Source organism: Erigeron canadensis, chromosome 6 (assembly GCF_010389155.1).
Source record: "Erigeron canadensis isolate Cc75 chromosome 6, C_canadensis_v1, whole genome shotgun sequence".
In the NCBI taxonomy this organism is placed as follows: Eukaryota; Viridiplantae; Streptophyta; class Magnoliopsida; order Asterales; family Asteraceae; genus Erigeron; species Erigeron canadensis.
Window position 1 is genome coordinate 32,215,207 of NC_057766.1, and position 23,674 is coordinate 32,238,880.

The 23,674-nt window shown below is 32.3% G+C and overlaps 3 protein-coding genes and 1 long non-coding RNA gene across 7 annotated transcripts; 2 read left to right on the forward strand and 2 right to left on the reverse strand.

Moving 5' to 3' along the window:
- Positions 1 to 1,038: 1,038 nt before the first annotated feature.
- On the reverse strand, positions 1,039 to 5,190 carry LOC122605777 (F-box/kelch-repeat protein At3g06240-like). Of its 4 annotated transcripts, none has more exons than XR_006324714.1 (3): positions 5,011 to 5,190; positions 1,358 to 1,403; positions 1,039 to 1,226 (listed from the first exon to the last, which is right to left on the reverse strand). XR_006324714.1 is itself a non-coding variant. In XM_043778732.1 (3 exons), the coding sequence occupies exons 1-3, from the start codon at positions 4,877 to 4,879 to the stop codon at positions 1,197 to 1,199; spliced, it is 888 nt and encodes a 295-aa protein (XP_043634667.1). In that variant the 5' UTR covers positions 4,880 to 4,994; the 3' UTR covers positions 1,039 to 1,196. The 4 variants fall into 4 exon arrangements, 2 of the variants coding, with proteins under 2 accessions (XP_043634667.1, XP_043634668.1); XR_006324713.1 differs by having other exon boundaries at positions 5,001 to 5,190; XM_043778732.1 differs by lacking the exon at positions 5,011 to 5,190 and adding an exon at positions 4,068 to 4,994.
- Positions 5,191 to 7,945: 2,755 nt separating this feature from the next.
- On the forward strand, positions 7,946 to 9,693 carry LOC122604715. Its single transcript, XM_043777586.1, has 3 exons — positions 7,946 to 8,429; positions 8,533 to 8,744; positions 9,121 to 9,693. The coding sequence occupies exons 1-3, from the start codon at positions 7,946 to 7,948 to the stop codon at positions 9,691 to 9,693; spliced, it is 1,269 nt and encodes a 422-aa protein (XP_043633521.1).
- Positions 9,694 to 12,994: 3,301 nt separating this feature from the next.
- Positions 12,995 to 14,170, reverse strand: LOC122604716 (F-box/kelch-repeat protein At3g06240-like). The gene has a single exon (XM_043777587.1). The coding sequence runs from the start codon at positions 14,168 to 14,170 to the stop codon at positions 12,995 to 12,997; it is 1,176 nt and encodes a 391-aa protein (XP_043633522.1).
- An 8,054-nt stretch (positions 14,171 to 22,224) lies between these two features.
- LOC122605340 lies at positions 22,225 to 23,108 on the forward strand. The gene is made up of 2 exons (XR_006324595.1): positions 22,225 to 22,499; positions 22,714 to 23,108. It is a non-coding gene; the product is annotated as an uncharacterized LOC122605340 (long non-coding RNA).
- The last annotated feature ends 566 nt before the right edge of the window (positions 23,109 to 23,674 follow it).

Here is a 23,674-nt window from a genome sequence, read left to right on the forward strand (position 1 = left end):
CAATCAAATCATAGTTTTTCAAAACAATTATTAAAAAAAAACCCATATTTTCACACTTCAATAAGAAATTAGAACACATTTTTCTATTCACTTTCCATTTTTGCAAATTTTATAAATCTCAGATTATATTAACCTTTCCATACAATCAAGTAAATTGTCAATACTTATAATTCTACCTTGTTAATACGCCATGAAATGGCAGCTAATTCGTCAAACCATTTTGCGTGGCACCATAACAAATTAGTTGTAAACGAACAAGCCTTTGGTTATTGAAGTAGAGCCTAAGCCCACAAGTACCTCCCGTTCTAAATGTAAGTAGAGCCAAGGAAGCAAACGTGTGATGTGCATTAAGAGTGGTGTCTCATGGTCCCCAAATATGAAATCACATGAGGGTATAGTAAGCCTTGAGAGAACCTCACTGGAGATACCATGGCTCACGGTTGACATGAGTCCTTTGAGCACTAGAGCCTGCACACCTTCAAAAACTGGAACCTTCCCAGTTCCCACCATCATAACAATGCGAGTCCATCCACTGAAAGTCGTGGTCAACGGCCCTGTAATCAAGCTGGTTCATATCTGATGTATGTAAGAAACATCCAGGCATTACACTCTTTTTCATACATCAGCCCGTTTGCATATGTAATTATAATAAATTTCAGGAATGTAGTCTATACGAGTGGTCTCACCTTTGTATGGTGAGTTGGAGGTTATTCGAAACACGCCGTTCAAAAAAAAAACTACAAATAAGTAACGACATATAAGACATTTTTGAAACATCTAGACGCAAGCACCAAATATACGGACCATGGCCAACACTAATAATCTACCCCCTAGCTCGTATTCCTATGATTGGTAACCTACATTATTTTCTAGGGAATTAAATTGGAAAAAGATAAACATCAATTACCCACGGAGTGAGAATTTTCAAAATACCCTTAGTTGACATATCAACTATGCAAGGGAAAGGAAGATCATCAGGAACTCGAAAGTTAATAACATTGATCTAAAAATTCTTGAAAGAATGAAAAAGCCACATGATAAATAAACAGTCTGCTTTAAAGAACCATCACACTCAATTTACTGAAATCCAACAAACACATGATACTAGAAAATATTTGAAGATAGATTTGTAGTACTAAAGAAGAAGCAAAAAGGACATACACCAATTCCCTGTTATCATTGACCGCTTCAACAGCTCAAAGTCTGGGACTCCGCCCTTTGATTAACTGAGAAACAAGAGCAAGAATTGGTATGGGTTAATAACTCATACTGAATAAATATGAAGCTGTTAAAATTGTTATAAAATACAACTTATTTAAAGAAAGGAATAGGACATAACAAAATGACCAGAGCCCACCTTATTAGTGCATTCTTCTTTGCCATGCCAGCCGCTTTCTCTTCCACTGAAATAATCAGACGGTTAGTGTCACACCCCACCTTAGACGGAATCGTAGGATATGACTAAAAGATATAGCAATGGCACATGGACTTTATAATAGAGTCATACTAAATGAAATTCAAATAAATGTAAATTCCATAAACGGAAAGTCTAGGCAACACGCCTCAAATAGCAAAGAAGTAATAATTGCAAATAGCGTTCAATGTTTCACATGCAATCTAGGAGTCCATGAAGGATCTCTTTATTGGTCTTCCTAAAGTCCATAAGCTCAATCTTCTTAAACATTGTTATTACCTGAAAATGAATGCTCGAAAATGTCAACATAATGTTGGTGAGTTCATAGGTTTAAAGGAATACAAATGAGTTTGCTGTGCATGATATATCAGGTTTTGGACAATAGCGTAAATATAAACATGTAGTAGCATACTAAATAATGATCAAAGCCATCATAGTTATCCAACAACAAAATCCTCATCACTCCTGCCAACAACTCAATCATGCTTTAAATACCAACAACTACCAGCTGGAGTATAAAGTTGGTCGATAGTTTTCCAATAGTCTTCAATAGATATCAAAAGACATCTATTGCATCAAAGAAATCAATACAAGCAAGCTAGCATACACATTTCATAATTACACGTATTTGTCCATGAAAACAAACAAGTTTTTGACACAGCTAGTAAAGAAATGAAAAGTGTTTTGAGCATCATTTTCCCCCAAAGAAATAATATAAAAAGGGGCCACGAAACTCACCTCAACAAGCAAGTAGTTATGCAAATCCAACAAGGTCGCTAGAATCTACACAACATATAAATATGAACAAGTTACAATTATGGACATGGTCAAGAACCGTCCATTGTAACCGTATTTGATGAAATACACATATGGCTATTTTCAAAATATTCACAACTGATTTGTCATATATTATTAAGTTACAAGTCACATAACTTAATATATAATATTTGTTTTACTGATTTAAGATTAAATTCTACAAGTTCATATTAACTGAAATTTTTGGTAACTTTATCTATTTTTTATTAGGATGAAACGAATGATTCAAGATTCCAAATCTTAACTACTGTTACCTTAGAGTGTTATATACTTACATGAATTTTTACATAATTTATTTGGCACGTTAACTATTTTTAAAATTCAATGATTACAGACTAGTCAGAAAAATCACTGTTCGCACACAGAAAAGTTTTATAAAGTTAAGGGCCTTCGAAGATTCAAAAAAATCCAATTTTTTTACTGTACAATATTAACATCTCAAAAAAATTTCTGGAGAAAAATAATTGTCCAGTTCATAAAATCGACCAAGATATGACTATTTGAAGTCGACCAAAATCTGTTCGGAAAACTCAGCTTTGCGCAGTTTTGTTATAAAATTCGTTTGACAACCTTAAACTTCATATTTTGACACGAAACCACTTCCACCAGAAAGTAGACTTCCTGAACTTAATTTTAGACACCAAAACGTGACTTAACCATCTCCCATGACCAAGATACGACCTTTCAAAGTTAACAAAACGAATCTGTCCAGATTCTGAAATAACCCAAACTTACTGTTTTAAAGACTACTACAACTAATATTATATATAAACTTTCAAATCTCTCCAACACCTAATTAAATCTGTTATTATGATTTTCATGCCTTCGTAATTGGATTTCTTTTATTACATTAATTATTATACTTCATTAAATACTTAAACTTTTAACATTAATATGATTTATACAAGCTTTTGATTTAACCAAAAAAAAAAAAAAAACCCTTTCATTCATTATTATAAATTTGCCATAATATATATTCATCAAATAGGTTACTTATAAATAAAAATTAATAAATAAAAAAAAGATATGCTTATATATATATATATATATATATTAATAATTAAAAAGACTAATATATATGAAAAGAGAAGACAAGTGATTTTACCCCAAGATTGATGATCTTCTTCTTAGATACCTTGAAAGAAGAATAGAATATAATCTTTAAGAATTTTATTATTAATTGTAATTTAAATCAAGATTCAATAGAATTATAATTAAACTTACCAAGTTTGCTTTGACAATGAGATGATTAATATAATAAAAATATATATTTTAGGTTGTGATGTTTGTTTGTTGATCGACAAAAGAAAATCAAGAAGGGTTTTGGTTTGTTTTTTTTTTTTTATTATTTAGGGTATACTTATTATATATATATATATATATGGAGATAAGTGTTTTAGTTAGTTTATGATTAGACTTAATGTATCATAAGAATTCTAATGGAATTAAAATTCCTTGCTCACCATTAGTTTATGATATGACTAAAATTTTTTACTAAACATATGATATTTTACTATTACTATTACCATCTTACTACTTATATTAATTATATATTACTTTTATAATTATTGATTTCGTTCACCACTAAATAGCGTATACTAATTTATCAATGTCTAGAAATAAATATGACTAACAACTACAAGTCTAGAAATTACGGGGATAGTTATAGTCATCTACGTTTAGGAAGATCAAATATCTCAATCCTAAACTATTGAATATCAAGTAATAGAAATCCCATATTGGAAATGATCACCACATTTCTATGCTTGTTATACTATATAGGCATATTGACTAGTCAAGAAATTTGGAATGTAAGTTAGAGACTATAATAAATTACCAGTTTTGGTGACAGATGTCACAGTTAGAGCCGGACTTAGAACTAGAATCCATTTTAACATTATGGGGAGATATAAGACTAGGCACAAATATAGGGGCCCCAAGATACTCCCCAGAGATGGATAAGTGTGGTGTGTCATCATAAGAGTAATCATCTTTGTTCATGTGGTATGCAACACCATGATTCATCACATGATTAAGTGGCAACTCTACCCACGACTGTTTTCCGCTCTTATAGCTTCGCAACACCCATATCTTGGTGGGGGTGGGCGGTAACACAGCGTCAAGTTCATAAATGCATAGACATTCTTCCAAGACCCCTAGGGTGTAAGAACAACCATATTCATATGAAGGATGGTTGTCAGGGTCTGGTTGTTGGGTTACTGTAAATTCCTCGCGAGATAAATTTAAAGAAAGAATGATATTCTCCTTACTTTGCAAATTCAACATAAACCAGTGAAGTGCCCCATCACATAAGAGACCAGATACCCTATTCCAATTGGTATCTATAAGTTCAATTTCTTGGACAAATTTCCAAAGACAGGTTTTTAATGAAAAAACATAAAAACGTGTACTCATCTTCGTCTCAAGGCCTAGCACAATCTTGTAGTCATTGTTGGAAGAATCGTAACCAAAGCCCCAAATCAAATCCCACCTGTGGGTGCTTTTAGGAAGCGGTTCGGGTGGGGGTTCAAGTATTTTCATGGTCTGTCTAGTGCAAGGATTGACCACCAAAAGTTCAAAATCCTTAGGACAGATGCATACAAGGCCATTGGCAGAACCAATGATAAAGAAACGATTAAAAGAAACCATCTGACCCTCTCTAATTAAACCATAAATGCTAATAATGATCCTTTTATCAGGATTGATGTTGTTGGAAGCATGTTGTTTTAGATGAGAATCAGCAAAATAAGGAGTGGAGATTAAAGAATACCATGACTTACAAACGCTCTTGCATCTGATTACATCTTCCACATCAGATCGTATCAGGATTTGCTCCATTATATCATCAGCGGCCTCCATTGGTTTCGCAGAAAATAGAAAAAAGAATTGGGACCCACCCTGGCTAAGTCGATCTCTGTCTCTCAGATTGGTAACATATGACGACAGGATTTAGCTCAAGTCTCAACTCTCAACCATGACTTTATATTTATCTATACTATCTATATAAACAAACTACCCCTTCAAAATTTAACACTTTACCTTTAAAATCTCTAATTTACCCTTTTAATTTATACTACCATCAAACACTTCATCCCTGAAATTCCAAAACTACCCTTAAAAAAAAATCTTACGCGTGTCCTTCCCTTCCCTGAAGTTGCTCACATAGTATACCAAAATAACACACATACGTTATTGAATTTAATAATCAATCAACATAAAAAAACATTCGCTCTAAAACAACGACGACGGTTTGCACTTTCAGCCGGACTAAGAAACACTTTAGTTGAATCATACATTCACGTAATAACATGGTACCGCTACTTAACCAACGTTTTTTCCAATGTCCCGCTGCATCGCGCGGGTACAAGGCTAGTCAAATAACAAGAAGTCGTAGGTTATCCGTTAGTTAAAATAAAACAATGATCCATTGGGCCGAATCAGTTTATGCTGTATAGGTCAAGGTAGGTCTTTGTCAAGCCCAAATTTTCTTAATGAGATTTCATTGGGTCGAGTCATTCTTCTTTTTTTTTTCTTTTAATTATATATCACTAGACGGGTATTGGTAGCAGCAATGGATGATGATGGTGCTGGCAACGGATGAGACTTAAATCTATTCATATTTAATGTTGATAATTTAGGACTAATGAGTCTTAAATCTTGAAGGACAACTAAGTTTTTTTTTATATGTATTTGTCATTTTTTCCTCCTTTTAGTATTTTATGATATTATTTAAAGGAAATACTTAATCAAATTTATTACTATTTAAAGATTATATAATGAATAAAGACTTTCAAGTGTTAATCTTAGTCGTGTCTTTCTTTAAGTTATTATCTAAAGTACCCGATTATGTCTGATGTATGTTATACTATATCATTAAATCCATATTCACTTTTTTCGACCACCTTGAAGCCGGATGTTATGTACGATGAGATAGTGGCAAACCATTGTAGAGGTTGCAGATTCAGATGGTTAAATTGAAGTCATTGGATTATTAATCCTTGCTCGTGTTAACCATTTAACTCTTTGTAAGCCCGCTAGCTACTTTCAGTCTGTACTCCTTAATATAATTCATCTTGTCCATAAATAAATTTCTTTAAGAAAACGAGCATGGTACCCGCGTAAATGCGGCGGTGATGGTAGTGACAGTGATGTGGTGGTATCGACAAATGGTGACAGCGGCGACAATCGTTAGCGACGACAAATGAGTCAAGTTATGTAGGTATATGATATAAAGATATTTGATTTAAAAGAGTAGTTGATATATATTAACTAATTTGATTTAAAAGATATTTGAATGATTGTGTAAGTTAATTAATTTAGGGTAAAATGGTAATTTTACATGTCCTAAAATTGTTAACTTTTCAACACTTTAGGAGAGAGAATGTTATTTTTTTTATATAAAAGTATAGAAGTATAGATAATAAAACATATATAAAAGTAAAAGTAATGGACAAATAAAATAGTCTTTGAAGGCTCGAGACCAAGGCCTCAAATATAGTCGGCATAATAAGTGGCATAATTTTAAACTTGTTTCTCAAGGGTCTACCAAGTTAGAATTTTGCCGCCCAACTCTATATTTTTATTCTATAATTTGGATGGCAAATTGAAACCACCTAAATTTGTCATTAAAAAAAATATTAGAGTTTTATAAGTAATACTAGTATTAATACCCGTACGATGTATGGATATTCAATATTTTCATCTCAAAAATATACTTGTTATGTGCTTTACCACTCTCAATGAATTTGAAAAGATGTTTTCTTTTTTCATAATCCAATTATGTGAATGTACATAGATAGTAGAATTAATAATTGCTTTGTTATTTATATTTCATATCAAGAGATTAAAAGTTATCATTGTTGTGTATTTAGATGACAAAAACACTTAAAATAAATAAAATTACTGCTAGATTAAATATGATTTGTATATATATGTAATAATGAAACAATAAAGAACGAAAACACATATACATATAAACAAAACATAACATTCCATACTATTATTATAATACCATGCACATAATTAGAGAATTGTTTGTTTAAATAGAATATAAATTATGAAATTTAATTTAAACAACGTATAAAAAAATAAATATTCAAATATGATAAAGTCATTAAACTAACTAATACAAAACCTATATGAGTAATTATAAAGAGTATATAGCACCTGTGAATGTATTGAATGTATATGGCAATTTGGTTATGCGATATGCGACTCAGAACTCATGTTCCGGTTTAATAAAAAACACCAAATCACCAATGATATGGAGGGATACATATTGAAAGACATATATATTTGATTCCCAATACTCTTGGCAAAACACCGTTCGACCTCCTCGGTTTGGAAATTATGATTTAAGGGGGAGAGGAGTGGTGGACGGCATGGCTAGTGGCATGCCATGCCACTGAACGCACACCGGCGCCAACTATCCGGCATCAACGCGGCATGAGGGGAAACGGCATATAAGCCCGGCGTGGCATGGAGCGTGTATGTGTGGGGACAAGCCATTTTCGAACGTTGGAGCATAAAAAAAAAAATTGACCCTTTGACCAAAAAAGAGCCGTTGTGTTTAAAGAAAATAATAAAAAAAAAACCCTTTCAAAATACATCCTCTTTTTCTCTATAAATACATCGTTCTTTTTCTCAACAAACACAACAATAAAACTATATCCTTTTACTCAACTAAACACATTTTCTACTTTCACAAAATCATCCATGGATTCAAGGAGGGGGAAAAATGTTCGAGGTCCACCGGCACCGATACGAGGCAATTTTCGTGTACCACGAAGAGTAGACACGGCTCAATATCAACCTCAACAAGTCGACCCCTCACAATACTATATTCCTGACCCACCACCGACTACTCAACCTCAACAAGTCGACTGCTCACAAAACTATATTCCCGACCTACCACCAACTACTCAACCTCAATATCATTACGCCTCACAATCTCATACGTCGTATTTTCCCCCTCCTCCACGCACAATGCATCCCCCTCCCCCGCGCGCAATGATTCCTCCTCCAAGTACCCGCGCCAAAGATTACGAGTGGTACCAAACGGCCGAGATTGATTTGGAGTGGTTCGATCCATTTGATCGCTCAACGAATCCTCCTCCCCCTACCTGCTCGCGTCCACCGAGTCCCCTCCCCACCGATGATGATGATGACGCCATTCCCGATACACAAGAATTTCAAATAGGTATTAAACTATTTATATTTATTCACGGTTTATATATATATATATATGTTAATATAATTTTTATTTGTAATAAGACGGGCTGAAAAAAAGAAATGGATGCAAGAAGAAGAGGTGGCGTTGGCAAAAGCGTGGATTCATATTTCCACATGTAGAGTAGTCGGTAATGAACAAGGACAGGACAAGTTTTGGGAGCGAATTTTGGAGCATTTCTCGAAGGAGTTGGATGGTACAACTCGAACAAAGGATAGCCTCAACACCAAGTGGAGCATTATGTGTACGGCAATAACAACGTTCAATGGATGCTACATCCAAGCAGTATTTATAAATTTATATACATTTCACTTACGTTCAATGTTCAATATATATATACTTTGTTAGTAATTGTTAGTATTTAGTATAATTGTTAGTAATTGTTAGTATTTAGTATATATATATACTTTATTTAAGTTTAAGTTGTTAGTAATTGTTAGTATTTAGTATAATTGTTAGTAATTGTTAGTATTTAGTATATATATATATATATATATATACTTTATTTAAGTTTAAGTTGTTAGTAATTGTTAGTATTTAGTATAATTGTTAGTAATTGTTAGTATTTAGTATATATATATACTTTATTTAAGTTTAAGTTGTTAGTAATTGTTAATATAATTGTTAAGTAATATATCTATGTTTATGTTGTTAATGGTAGGATGGTGTAAGGAATAGTGGATGTGATGATATACATGTGATGACTGAGGTGCTTAAGGACTACAAAACAAGAATCGGGAAGGAGTTCACGAGTATTGCAGCTTGGAAGGTTGTCAAAGATGAAGCAAAGTGGAAGGAAACAATTCAAGTTGGGCAAACATCTTCGGCCCATTCGGATAAGCGAAGAAAGTCGTCAGAAGGAGGCAATTATGAGTCGTCTAGTAACAATGACGATGCCACTGTGTTGCCGGATTTGAATGAGTCAAGCACTCCTAGTAGTCGGCCAAGAAAGGGCCAAAAGAATGTGGGGCCGTCGTCGTCAAAGGGGAGAGGTTATTTTTCAGCTTTTACGGAGGAGTACGCGGAGAAGAAAAGGCAAAATATGGAGGAAGCGAACATGAAGAAGCAAACATTGTTGGACTTACAACTCGAGCATCAAACTACCAAGACCAAGAGGAGTGACTACAAGTTTTTCAACACCCCACACGCGACATCCGATCCAAGAAGCAGAGAGTGGGCGATTGAGCAAAAGCGGGAGATTGCGGCGAAGTATGGATGGGAGTTTAATGAGTGATTATTATGTTGTTTAATCTATCGTTTATGTTGTTTATGTGTCGAACATTTTAATTTTTACTTGTCTAAGTGTGTAATGAACTTTGTTTAATTTTAATATGTATGGTTTATGTTTTAATTTTAATGAAATATTTAAAATATGTTTTTATTAAAAAAAGAAAAAGTTTGATTAAATTAAATGAAAAAGAAAAAAAAAAAATTTTGGAGGGATGGGGAAGGCATGAATGCCAATAAAAATAGTTGGAAGGGATAAAAAAGAAAATTGAATTGGACAAAAATAATTGGTGGAATTTGGGAGGGATGGAGATTTCAACCACACCACTCCCTTCCCCGTAGTAGATAAGAGACACATCTTAAATTATATTAGTGATTAAATATTAGTGTTTGATAGTAATAAGGTAATTTAAAATTGGCAACTTTCAAAAGGACACATGTCGTTTAGTTAATAAGCCAAGTGTCATTAATAAAAGCCTTAATCCTGTTTTAGTATATTGACAGATATTAACATTTTATTCGTACGAAATCAAGCTATGTAATTATTATGTCCCTTAGTTATTTAAAGGAAAACTTTATAACATAGATACAAAATGCATTTAGTAGCATACTTTTTATTATGTACTTTGGAATGCAAATTAGTTATCCATAAGAATTTCACACATGTATACAAATGTTGACAGTCCGATAGGCGATAGCTAGAGACGAGGGAAAAACATGCTAAGCTCAAAGGATGGCGGAAAGAAAAAATGAAAAAGGACGAGGAAAAGAGAAATGTGATTGAAGAACATGCAGCTTATGCATTTAGAGATAGTTGTTGGGGAAACGAGAATGTTGTATCCTGACGAAAAACAAAGGAGAAGTGATCTTAAGGTTGAATTGCTTACTTGAGATTATGAGTCATATGGGCTTTCCAAAAAAATGGTGTGGGTGGATTTCAGGACTTTTAACATCAGCTCGTATGGCAGTTCTTGTCAATGGGTCGAACAATTCCGTTTGAAGTGCAAAAGGCCGGGAGTAAGACAAGGGGACCCGTTATGCCCTTTCTTGTTTATCCTAGTCATGGAGGCATTGAATGTGCAGTGGTAATGAACAGAGCAGTCCATTTGGGTATCTTCCACGGAATAAAAACTCCATCTGATGGTCCGTGTGTTTCACATCTCTTTTTCGCCGATGATGCGATTTTTATGGGGGAATGGAGTGAAAAAAATGCAAGGAATTTAAGAAGAGTTTTGAGGTGTTTTTACTTAGCTTCGGGATTAAGGGTAAATTATATATACAAATAGTCGTTTATTTGGGGTCGGGGTGATACAATTAAGCAGAAGTTAATCAGCTTGCTTGCAAACTCCCTGAAATGCAAAGTTGGGGCTTTTCCGATCAGTTATCTGCTTGGACTTCCATTAGGTGCAAATATGAATCTAATCAAGTATTGGAAACCAGTTGTGGATGTTTTCAAAACAAGATTGTCATTATGGAAGGCAAAAACACTATCCTTTGGGGGAAGACTCACGTTACTAAAATCGGTACTTGGATCTGTCCCTACATATTATTTCTCACTATTTAAGGCACCAAAACACATCATTGATGTCCTTGAAAAAAAAAAGAGAAAACAGTTCTTGTGGTCGGGTGGGGAGGATAAATCAAAAATCCACTGGGTAAAGTGGGAGAGGATGTTGGCTTCAAAAACAGTTGGTGGTTGGGGATTGGGTTAATTGCTACATGCTTTCAACTTGTCTTTGCTTTGCAAATGGTGGTGGAGGGCGAAAGCTAGACCCAGTGACGGCTTAAGGTTTTTAGAGGCTTCAAACGAGATTAATTCTGGGGGCCTAGTTCATTACCATATAAACTAAAGTAAAAAAAAAAAAGTTTGACAGAATACTGACAGCAAAATGGGGTAAATCTTTGTAGTATGTTTGAGTTACAAGAGAATACAGCAAAATGTTATAATTTTAAAATGAGTGGTGAAAGTTTGACAGAGTAAGTACCACCCAATTAAGAAAGGACTTGTCGTCAATCTTTCCACTTTCGTCTATCTCTCCTATCAATGGAGGCAGTGGTGGAAGTTATCAAAGCAAGATCGTATTTGTGGATTAGCAATCGTACAAAGGCAAGTAAGTTTCAATGGTGTAATTGGGAGAATATGCATTTGTAGTATGTGATGTATATAAAATCATAATATGTAATGCTTTGACTATCATCTTGGTAGTCTAAGCATCTATGTACAGTATATTTTGATGCTATTAATAAAATTATATTGACTGTTAAAAAAATAAAATAAAAAAATCAACCACTCCTAAAAAAGTACAAAACCTCCAATAAAGCCCATTTAAGGCCTACCCAAGCCCACTTTAGACCGGTTTCCAAATCATAGACTACCTTTTACTTTTTAAGGCTTGGCCTTGCCATGCCCAAACCCGTTAAATCCCGATTGCACTTTTTTCGACCACCTTTTATTTCTGATGTATGATTCTACTGTGTGGTACTGTGGTTAACTATATGAAATTATTAATACAGAATTAAAATTCACAGCAAGTAAGAAGTAACAACAAAAATATTGGAAAGAAACATACTATTTGTTGTGGTTCCATCACATATGGTATTCTAGTTACTAACTAATTAAGTTAAAATTCTAGTTTGTGAAAACAGAAGTCGATGATCAATCGATCAGTTGACGCGATCAATCTTCTTTATATTATTTATCTTGTCCCTCCTTGTTATAGTTTCAGCACCTACCTACCATATATCCTGCATTCATATATAAACAGTTAGACATATATTGAGCAAAGATAAAATACAACTAACAACTAAGATAGAATTGAAACCAAAAAAGATGACATCAAAATATGCAGATTAGCTATAGTTTATCGCAGAGGTACAAATTTTGTACAGCTTTAATTTACCTCATTGCTAGCTCATGATAACCGACGACAATTAATATTTAACTTCTTTTTCAAAATCGTAAATCATAATAATGGTAACTTCAATTCTTTTTACTTCATATATGAGCATCAACTTAAAAAAACTCGAAACTAGCATTAATTCATGTAAATTAATGTAATGTCCTGCATGTTTTAGTTTGAAAATGGACTCGTCCTAGTTTAACTAACGATCGAGTATATAGAACGTTATAATACGAAGAGAAGTGCCCAGTCTAAGATCAATGTTCAGTAGTTTGCAACAATCTATATATGCTTTAAGATTTAACGTACACATTGATCGAGAAGATATACAAAGAGTATATATATAGGTGAATTAGAACACACCTTAGCATCATAACTCTCACGATTTTTACTTGTCTAGCTAGCTAGCTACCACTTTCGCTTACTCTCCAGTATACCATGTGAAAATGGAAAGGAGCCTGAAGAAACATCATCCAAACTAGAATTTGCAATAGCACGATCAGTTGTCTCACCTATCCCAATATTAGCAAGGGAAGATAGTCTCTGCCGGCCACCAATATAGGGAGACACAAGGCTCTGGACAAATATAGGAGCACTAGCATACACCCAATCAGTGTCTAAACATCTAAGGTGATCAACAGTACCTTCTCGAACGCCACCCCGTGGCGGTGTTTTCAAGTAGTGTACAGCATCAGGGTTTATCTCATGATCAAAAAGTTGATACAATTCCCATGACTGTTTTGCATTGCAGTTTCTCATTACCCATGTAGTGTTAGAGGAGCTGCATAAGGTCCGTGAAATGGGAAATTGGTACTGATATTTCCGTCTCCCTGCAGATTTATCATCACTTTCACTTATAGCAGATTTGTGATTATAGATGCATAGACATCCCCGGATACTACACCCAAGTCTATACGTTTCCTCCATAGAAAACGAGTCATGATGATGATCTGGTAGAGGGATTTCTTTGAATTCCTCGCTAGATAAATCTAACGAAAGAATTACTATTTTTTCGTTTTCACGATAACTACTCCTCATAAGCCAGTGAAGCCCCCCATCACACAAGATTCCGGATTTACCACTACCAAGGTATAGCATATACATAACTCGATCGATAAGCCTCCAAACATTCGATTTCAGCGAGAACACATAAAATCGTGTGTGGTCCTTTTCGTTTCTCGTGCACCCAACTATAACCTTGTAATCATCTATGGACGAATCATAACCAAAACCCCAACATGATGTACTACTTCTAGTAAAGTAGAGAGGCGGTGGGAGTAATTTCACCTCTCTAGTCCAAGGATTGGTTACTAAAAGTCGATCATAATCATTAAGAGAGACGCATACTAGGCCATTAGCAGAACCAACAATACGACAAGAACCACTTTCAGGCATGATGATCCTTTTTCTTTGCCCATAAGTGTTAAGATCATTAGCATAAGAACGATTTAAATGAGATTCGACGAAACAAGGATCCGAAACAAAAGAATACCAAGACTTACAAACCCGCTTGCATTGGATTAAATCTTCCAGATTCAGTCTGATGAGTATCTGCAGAAGCATATCAAACCCAAGCTCCGCCATCGTATTGAAAAAACTTAATTAAAAACCCTAATGGAAACAATATTATATGAAACGAATTAAGCAAGTGTAGATAGATCGATAGATATAGGTTAGTTAAACTCAAAATAACATTCGTTAGCCGGCCCGTACACCAATTAAGTAAAGCTTCAGGCCCATACACATTATTGTTTTACAAGAATGCCTATTTTTTTTTTTTAATATCTGTACACGATACTAGATTTAAGAATTTTTTTAAGATAAATAATACTCCCTCCGTCCCAATTCAAATGTCATAGTTTGACATTTTGGGTCTTTCTTGTTTAACTTTGACCGTCTAGATTTCTATTTATGTTATATAATATTTGATGTAATATATATGAATCAGTTAGGTTTTAAATATATTTTATAACGATATAACTTTCGCTAAGTATTATAAAACAAAAAAAATAATATTAATGGTCAAAGTTACGAAAGATTGACTTAGACAGTCAAACGTGGACATTTAAATTGGGACGGAAGAAGTAATAAATAATACGGATTATTTGAATATATGTTACATCTAATGTTTTGGTCGGTAACCTAATAACAAGTGACATGCATGAATCATAAAATTATTTATCAAAATACATGTTACAATTTTATTTTAGTATGATATATACAGATACCTATACCCTTAGACAATGACATGCGCTAAAAGTTGTCGTTTTTCTAACATTTTATCAAATACGATATTAGAAAAATCTCACCGAAAGTTTGTATATACCAAGACAACAATATGATAGATCATGTGTTGGAGGGAAAAAACCTTAATTAAGGCTTGTCATCCCTAATAATCGGACCCAAAACCTTGGGTTAAATCGCAAATTAAATGTCTTTCACCAACTGGGCTGATCATCAATGACGAAAATTGTGTTGTTTCTATTTAACTTTACAAAAGTAATTAAGAATATCTTTATTGTTTTTCCAATTTGTATGTTTATAACCAAAATTTGTAAAACCTTATTAGTATTGTAATTATGATATGGTAATGGTGAGTACTAACTAAAATTTGGTGTCTATATTGTTTTTTTTTTTAATTAACAGCAAATCTTTGAGCTTGGTTTTTTCTTCAAGAAGTTAATGTAGTCTTTATCACTCTAACTAAGTAACGATGGTTGTCTATATTGTTTAATAGGTAGTTTAAACCCCTCGTTACGGGGACGCATGCAGTTGTGGTTTTTATGCGTTTTTTAAGATAATACTACGAATACATCTTAATAAATGTGTTTACTTATATATTAAGATGATATCTCAACCATGTCCATGTTCAAAAGTTATCATTCCATCTAAGCTCAAAATTTTCTAATATATATATATAGTCTGACGAGCATGGTACCCGCACAATGCGGCGGCGGTGGTAGAAAAGATGGTCTAGTGGTGTCGGTGATGGTACTATTGGTGGTGGTGGTAGTGTCAAGTGGTGTAGGTGGAAATTTTTAGAAGATAAGAGCTTAAAGTATTAAGTATTAAAATAAGGGTTTATGGTGTAAATTACTTCATTAAGAGTAAAGTTGGTAATTTATAAAACTCTTTCCATAATGAGTTTTTATTAAGGGGCAATTTAGTAATTTCGTATGTGACATATGAGTAACTATTTCTATTTTGAGAAGGGTGCATAATCTTTATAAAGGAGTATAGATAATAGCTCACTCTGTGTTGCGGTTATCCGTTTCTTTGAAGATCAACATCATAACATCACTATTATGTTTTATGTTTACTCCTAAAATTAACCAATAAGAGACAAAATGTTGCAAAAAGAAATTCCAAAAATCAAACAAAAAAGTACAATGAAAGTTGAGGAAAAAAAGGAATTCTGAAAATATATATGCGAAAATAAATGTTGCGAAAAAAGAATAACTTTAGAAAAACACAAATGAAAGTTTAATAAAGAAAATACTTACGTTAGAAAGAAAAATGCTATCGAAAAACAAAAGAATTACAAAAAAACATTTAAAAAAACAATATGTTACCTAATAGAAACCAAAACTAAACAAAAGTAGCCGAATATCAATAGAAAACCAAAAGCAAAACAATAAAGTGTAAGAAAAGAATGAAAGGAGATAAAAGATATCTTAATATTACGTGGAATGTTCATATATAGTTTTTGGGTATCTACAATAATTATTTGCCATCTGCAATAATATATGTTTTACGCAGTTGTAAACTGTGCAGGAAAACACGTACATTTGTTGTAGATGGTTACTAGTTGTTGTAGATTTATCACTTCCCATAGTTTTTAGAAAAAAATATTATGTAACATGTTCATAGTTTTTTTCAAGAAGATTTTAATTTATTTATGATGTCATATTTAGTTATTTACTATTGAACATTTTAAAAATAAATAGTCCACTAAATGATTTCTTTAAAGTTTTTTTTTAATTGAAAATGTCTTTTATGTTTTATTACTCGAGTATATCAATAGGTACTTATATATAAAAACTATGTTAGTTAATTTAATATTATCAAACCAAACTAGTTTATTACTCAGGTAATACGAGAGGATTTATACATTATTCTTTAAATTAAAAAACTTTTTAATCATGAAAATAATTAACATCTAAATAAAGATTTACAAACTTTTGAACCACAATCATAATAAAATGTTCATTGTCGATGATGGTTAACAAATAATGTTTTCATCTATAAAACTTAAATATATGCATTGAATACACACGTACGGTATGTTCCAATAAGTGTAAGTTCACTATTATATTAATTATGAAATATTAAATAGATTCTTTTAGTAATACTAAGTTATAATTACATAAACTTTACTCATATTAAGAGCATTAAATGTGTTATTTTAATTTAATCTATGAATTTAAACAATCACATCAATAAAAACCATCTAATACTAAAATATTTAAAAAAAAGCGTGTGATGTTGTTGAAATAAAATCGTTAATAATGGAAAGAAAATATAATTGAATATTTTTGTTGTAATATCATACTTTTAATGTTTTATTATAAATAAATAAAAATAATAATACAACTAAAATTTTTTACAAAAAAATTAGTGAAATAAATGGTATATAGTATAGACTATTAACAAACAAATAAATGTATAATAAATTTATCAAAAATCTTTTTATCAAAATTTAAATTCCCGTATTAATCCATTCAAAATTAAAATTTGGTCAAATATCTGTATCATTTACACAACATTAGAAATAATAAAAAAAAAAAAAAGGTAAATGCCCGAAAACCCCTTAGTCCCGTAGAGAATTTTTTCACTCAAGCTAGCAACCCTGCAACACAACATTAGGAATACCTATATATAAAGGGAAAAGTGAGTGATGGTCCCCCTGATTTTTATGAAATAAAAAAATCAAGATGTGAGGAGTTTTTCACCCAAGTTGGGTGGTGTTGTCCCACACATTCATTTCCCCCATATATAAAACTCTCTATATAAAAATATAATATACCATATAAATGATTTTATTTATTTATGAGTTATATACATTAAAGACTACTATTATAAATATATAGTTAAAAATGTTATAGAATGATATTCAATTAGGCTATTTAAATTAAAACAAATAGAATTAAGGACTTTATAAACATTTATATGAAACTATGAGGACTAAAAGTGTTATTGACTAATTTTTTAGTGAATGATATGATCTAGTGGTTAAAAATGAGAGATTAAATTTAATGAATGGTCCTTACTTTTTCAATTTGGAATTACAGGTTTTGTTTTAATATATATTAAAGATTATAACATATCAATAACAAGAAATACATATATTTATCTTGTTTTTTAAAATTTTAATTAAAAACCCGGATTTATTAGCTAGTTTTAAAATATAAGAAAATAAAAGGATTTGAGTGAGCAAAATAACATTTTCAAAGTCTAATAAAAAAACTGACAAAATATAAAACATAAAAGTTTAAATTGTAAAAGCAAGAATTCTTGAAACAAAACAAATAGGATGGAAAGGAGTTGAGTTTAGAACTCTAACCAAAATAGAAAGCAAGCCATATACCATCTGTCTGAAAACATTTTATTATATAAATCTTAAACTTACTTTTGTTTTATTAATTGTCCTTTATGCTTCAAATTTTATAATTAACTGTTCACATGCCTTTGTATTAATAAAGGATGTAATGAAGATTTTATACGAGATACAGTAGAAATTAATATCTAATTGTTTTAATCTAGACACGTGTCCGATGCGACAGTATGGTCATGGTGACGGGTGGTGGTGGCGGGGATGACAATGGCGGTGGCGGTGGTTGCGGAGACGGGTGGTGGTGCCGTGATTATCAATGTAAAATTTATTAATGTAAAGGGGTATATATACTATATTATAAAAATAATAACTTCATGTTGAAAGTTACGTAGAGAAAAATGTCTAAAATATCATTAATGATTAAATTACACAATCAATTATTTATCTTTTAAAAAAACTCTATTAATTTTTTACATAAATTACTTTTACATCAATTATCAATACCACTTGAAGCCGCCACCACCACCACCAATCATCCCCATCACCACACCGTCGTCGTCACGAATACCGCGACATTACGCGGGTACCATACTGGTTTAATTATTTTAATGTTTGAAAAATGTATATTATAAATAATTTTATTAAAAGTAATATATAAATAATTTACATATATAGTCAAATTGAAAGGAGGTGGTCTTGGTTTAGACTCTTTATTGCAAAAAGACCAATTTGGTCAACAAATCCGTGGTGTACAGGTAGAAATCACACGGGTTTTGAAGTGCCAATAAAGACTCGACACGTGGTCATTTATTCTCACTTCTTTCTTCTTCTCCAAACTATTTTCTTTCCCTCATTTTCATTGTTCTTTTTTCTTAAACAAAGAAATTTCAAAAAAACACAGCATCATTTACTGTGTTTGGGGTTTCAATCTCAATCCATATATAAATCCGTAACTCCATCATATTTCACGCTATGTAAACGAATTAAAATATGGAGTTAGGAAAAAAAACATGTGCAAATCCCTGAAGTCTATTCGACAAACATGGATGTTCACATTGATTGCCTACAACAAACAATTATTAAAATGTGAACAACAGATTCCTCACCTGATGGGCTAAAACCAGGGTATATACAAGCAATTTATTTGTAAAAAGGGTCGGATTTACGTTTAATGTTAAACAGGTCAGGCAGTTCAAATACATAAACAAGGCTAAATAATGGACAAAAAATGTCAAATAAATTGATAATTCTTACTGTGAGTTATGTGCAGGAAGAAGAAATCGGGGATAATTCCTTTTATAGATTGATTAAATATTTAAAACTCTCAAAAGTTCATATAAAATTGGAGATAACCTTTCCTAGTTTTTTTTTTGTTAAGGAGATGATGGAAGGAGGGGGAAGAAAGGTCACGTACAGACAAAAAAATAAAGAGAGAGAAGAAAAGGCCACGTGTTGGATCATGAATGGTTTATTTAAGACGTGTTATTTCCTACTGTAGGTCACGGTTCTTTTGACCAAATTGATCACTTTTTAAAATGTAGTGTAAACTAAGAACTCTCTTAATCTAGGTAAATTTCCCAAAGATTAATTATCACAGTCGTGTATAGTTTGACTACAGTAAAACACGTCTGATCATGTCTTTGACATTTGACAGTGAATAATATTGTCTCATTGGAGTTGACCATCGACCCAGTCCCACACATCCTCTTGATCAAAAAGTTGCATACAAATTAAACACATCAAATCGTATTCCAAACAAATCTACTAAAGATATGAATCTGTATCTATATCTCTGACGATAAAAAGTGAAAACCCAATTATAGTTAAAAGTCAACGAACATGATTTATAAACATGTTTTACTATATAAAAAATTATATACATGATAAAAAGAGCAAAATTTATTAAAACAATTTGAAAAAAAATAAAAATAAAATCCAATGCTTCGTCATAATTGATTTAGATCAAGAAAAACTGGAACAACTCACGATAGAGTGAAGATTGTGATTCAGGTTGAAGAGTTTGTGGTATTTTTAAGAAAAACGAGAGAGATCTCATATTAGTTAATTTCTTCCGGCCAATATATATGGTTTAAGGTTCATAATCTATTAATTAGATGATTGGTATAGTATATGGTGAAGTCTGGGATGTCTTGGTTTAAATCCTAATCTTAACAAAAATATTCCCAGGAATGGAGACAGAGAATCGGAGATTTTCTCAACATGAGTTTCCACTTGAATTGGATTTGGGTATATAAAAAGACATGTCGTTTCAAAAAGGAAAAAAAAAAAGAATTAATAGATATATTTTAAAATATTAGGAACTAAAAATAAATTTGAGGTAAACTAAAGTCAACTATTACGTGATTATTTTGTTGAAATTCATTTAAAAGTCAAAGCTTAATCTATACTATATTAGTCATATATGCTCGTGTGATATATGATCGTGCGATGTGAAAGTGCAGTGTCAACTGTGGTGGTGGCAGTGACGGGTTGCGGCGGTGATAGCGGTGTGTTAATTAATGTAAAAGTAATTGATGTAAAAGGCAATATTACTGTAGTTATTTAAGAGTTCATAATAAATATTGTAAATTAAGTTAATTAGAGAATTTTCTGTATGATTTGTATTTGAGTTTTGTGTGAAAAACGGGGAGAGAATTCTATGTGAATTCGTAATCATCGGAATGAAGAATCAGGGCCTATTTACTGCCCTTATGACAGTTAAATTCGACTTTACAAGATTGGCAAAACAAGTCCCTCAAGTTTCAAAAATTAATTTTCTGAGACGTTTTTGCCATAACAATTTTAATGGCAAAACAAGTCCCTCAAGTTCGACCCCAGCCAGGGGTTCTGCCCCTTGGACCCCGCTAGAGGTTGCCGCCCCTTGGGCCCTGCTCCCGGGGGTGCTGCCCCTGTCCCTTCGTCCCTTAGGGGCTAAGATTATAATAAATTTATATAAGCGTGCACTCCGCACCACCAAACTTATATGATATAATATTATTATGATTAAATTACCAACTTACCCAATTACACTAAAATATCCAACAAGCATGTGGTGTAAGAAAAAATAAAAATGATGGAGACTTAACAATTGGGCAGAAAACCGGATTTAAATATATTATATATTTTAACAACCAGATTAACAATAAATTATTTCGTAATATATTTAAAACAATATCATTGCATGGATATTAGGCTAGTATTTATATCGGTAGATAGGTGGGTAGATTTTTCTTTTTCTCCCCTTACAATTGCATTATCCAGTATCTTCTTATATTCTATACTAAGTTTTGTTTTAACCTTCGTTAGTTTCTCTCTTTGTTGTAAAATGAAAAAGAAGACACAAGACTTCACTTTGGCATATATACTATATGTCACTACACGATGTTTTAACAAAAACTCATACATCCTAACTAGTGTCTTTTAAAAAGGGTAATATTTGCACCTAACTTTCGGTTGTCTTTATGAGTAATGAACAAATTGCGTGAAGAATTAAATTGGGGTGAAAAAGGTAGATAAAGGTACATAATTACTTATTAATTATTTGCAACCCGAATGGTTACTAGTTATTCAAGTTGTCGTTGTCATTTTTAAATGTCAAAATGTCACCATTGCAACGTATATATACTTATTTGAGTACAAGTGGGAAAAACTTTTATAAATAGTTAGAGAACTATAGTATGAACCAAAACCAAAAAGTTAGAGAAAAACAGCTAAACTAATGACACCTACACATAACACCACCATTGTTGCCACCACAACCGTATTCCGGTTTAATTCTCCCATACCTTACATTTTCATTGGTCTAACTTTGATTCTATGTGTAATAGCATGTGCATTGTTGACTTTAACATGCTCTTACAAGAAACCATATTCTTTTTCTAACATATCACCAACCAACAATATTAGTACAATTACGGGTCAAGTAAAACAATCCTTGCCCGATGAGTTCCGTGGGGACGTGTCGTTGGAAAACGAGCTAAAGATAGTCATAGTAATGCCCGGAGACATCAACCCTTCTTACCTTGCCAAGCTTGCTCCATCACAAACTTCTTATCTCCAACAAGTTTGAGCCATATTTCTCAATTACCAAGTTGGCTACTCATTTCGTCAAATGTCTACAACCTTTATTGCAGAAAAGTTAAAGTCAAGAATTCAAAATGTTTTTGGTACACGTTATAAGATATAAGTTGTAATGATGAAAGTATATGTTACTTGGTTGTTATTTTACATTTACATGTAAATAAACATGTAAATTATGTGTAGAAGCTTAGAAGGCATGTAACAAGCAGTGTATGTAGTATGAGTATGTACCAGTACCACAGTGTTAGAGGCCTTGAGAGTACTTTAATCTTTAGTCTGGTGAGTTAGATAGCCATAGAACAATTTTTGGGTTTGGGTTTGGGCTTGTCAATATCTTTAACCTATTGTTTACGTGATTTTCTTTAAAAAAAAAAAAAACTAAAAAGAACGATATAATTTTTCCTACGTTACACGACGGGAAACATCCAATAATCAAATTGGCTATGATTTTAGGTTGTTTGTAACAGATTTCCTATATATTCTCTTATTATAGTTACAAGATGTATGTCCGCGCAATACGACATTACTGGCTATGGCGGTGACGGGTGGTGGTGGAGGCGACGGGTGATAACAGAGACGATGAGGGCGAGGTAACAATATCTTATAAACAAATTATTTGGGCTTGGGTTTGCCAATATCTTATAAATAGACTATTTGGGCTTGGGTTTGACAATACCTACCGGTGACAATACCATTAGGTCCAGTACCACGATATTTGAGGGTAACTTAATCTTTAGTCTTGTGAGTTAGTCAGCCGAAGAACATTTTTTGGGCTTGGGTTTGCCAATATCTCTAACCTATTGTTGTATTGTTTACGTGTATTTCCTTTTCATGTCATATTAAAGAAAATTGAAAAGAAGTAAAGAATGATATATTTTTCATGCGTTACACAACGGAAAAATCCAATGATTAATTAAATTGGCTTTGATTTTATGTTGTTTTGTAAACAGGTTTCCTATATATTTTCTTATTAAAGTCATAACGACGTACAAATTAGGAACCAAAGGGGTGATTGGTAAGAACAAATACGGAGTAAAAGAGAATGAAAATTTAACGGAAAAAGAAAATAATAAAAAAAAAGGTACAAATCAGTTATCAATTATATGAAAGAAAATGTATAATCAGTTATCAATTATTATTCACAAGTATATATATCATAGAGTATAGATTCTCTTAATTTTCAGTATTTTTTATGATCAATGATTATCAGAAAAATTGTTAATTGAATTTTCTTAATCAACATTTCGCAATTTATCACAATTTTAAGTCTACATCAACAAAAACCAACAATACTCTACAAATATTCCAATATTCCATATGAAAAATATACTTGATAAAATATATATAGTTTCAATTTCATGTTCCATTAATTATTATGATATATATAAAAAAAAACACCGAAGAGATTTAATGATCCCATGACCTATCAAAATGCCAATCTTCACTAGGATATG

Bases quoted from the DNA above. Each gene is read 5' to 3' on its own strand.
- LOC122604716 (XM_043777587.1), bottom strand. From the start codon at position 14,170: ATGGCGGAGCTTGGGTTTGATATGCTTCTGCAGATACTCATCAGACTG.
- LOC122605777 (XM_043778732.1), bottom strand. From the start codon at position 4,879: ATGGTTTCTTTTAATCGTTTCTTTATCATTGGTTCTGCCAATGGCCTT. The intron at 1,404-4,067 runs GTAATTTATTAT...TGATTATTTCAG, and splicing joins GACATCTGTCACCAAAACTG to TGGAAGAGAAAGCGGCTGGC. The intron at 1,227-1,357 runs GTGGGCTCTGGT...CTTGTTTCTCAG, and splicing joins AAGAAGAATGCACTAATAAG to TTAATCAAAGGGCGGAGTCC.
- LOC122604715 (XM_043777586.1), top strand. From the start codon at position 7,946: ATGGATTCAAGGAGGGGGAAAAATGTTCGAGGTCCACCGGCACCGATA. The intron at 8,430-8,532 runs GTATTAAACTAT...AATGGATGCAAG, and splicing joins TACACAAGAATTTCAAATAG to AAGAAGAGGTGGCGTTGGCA. The intron at 8,745-9,120 runs GTATTTATAAAT...TGTTAATGGTAG, and splicing joins ATGGATGCTACATCCAAGCA to GATGGTGTAAGGAATAGTGG.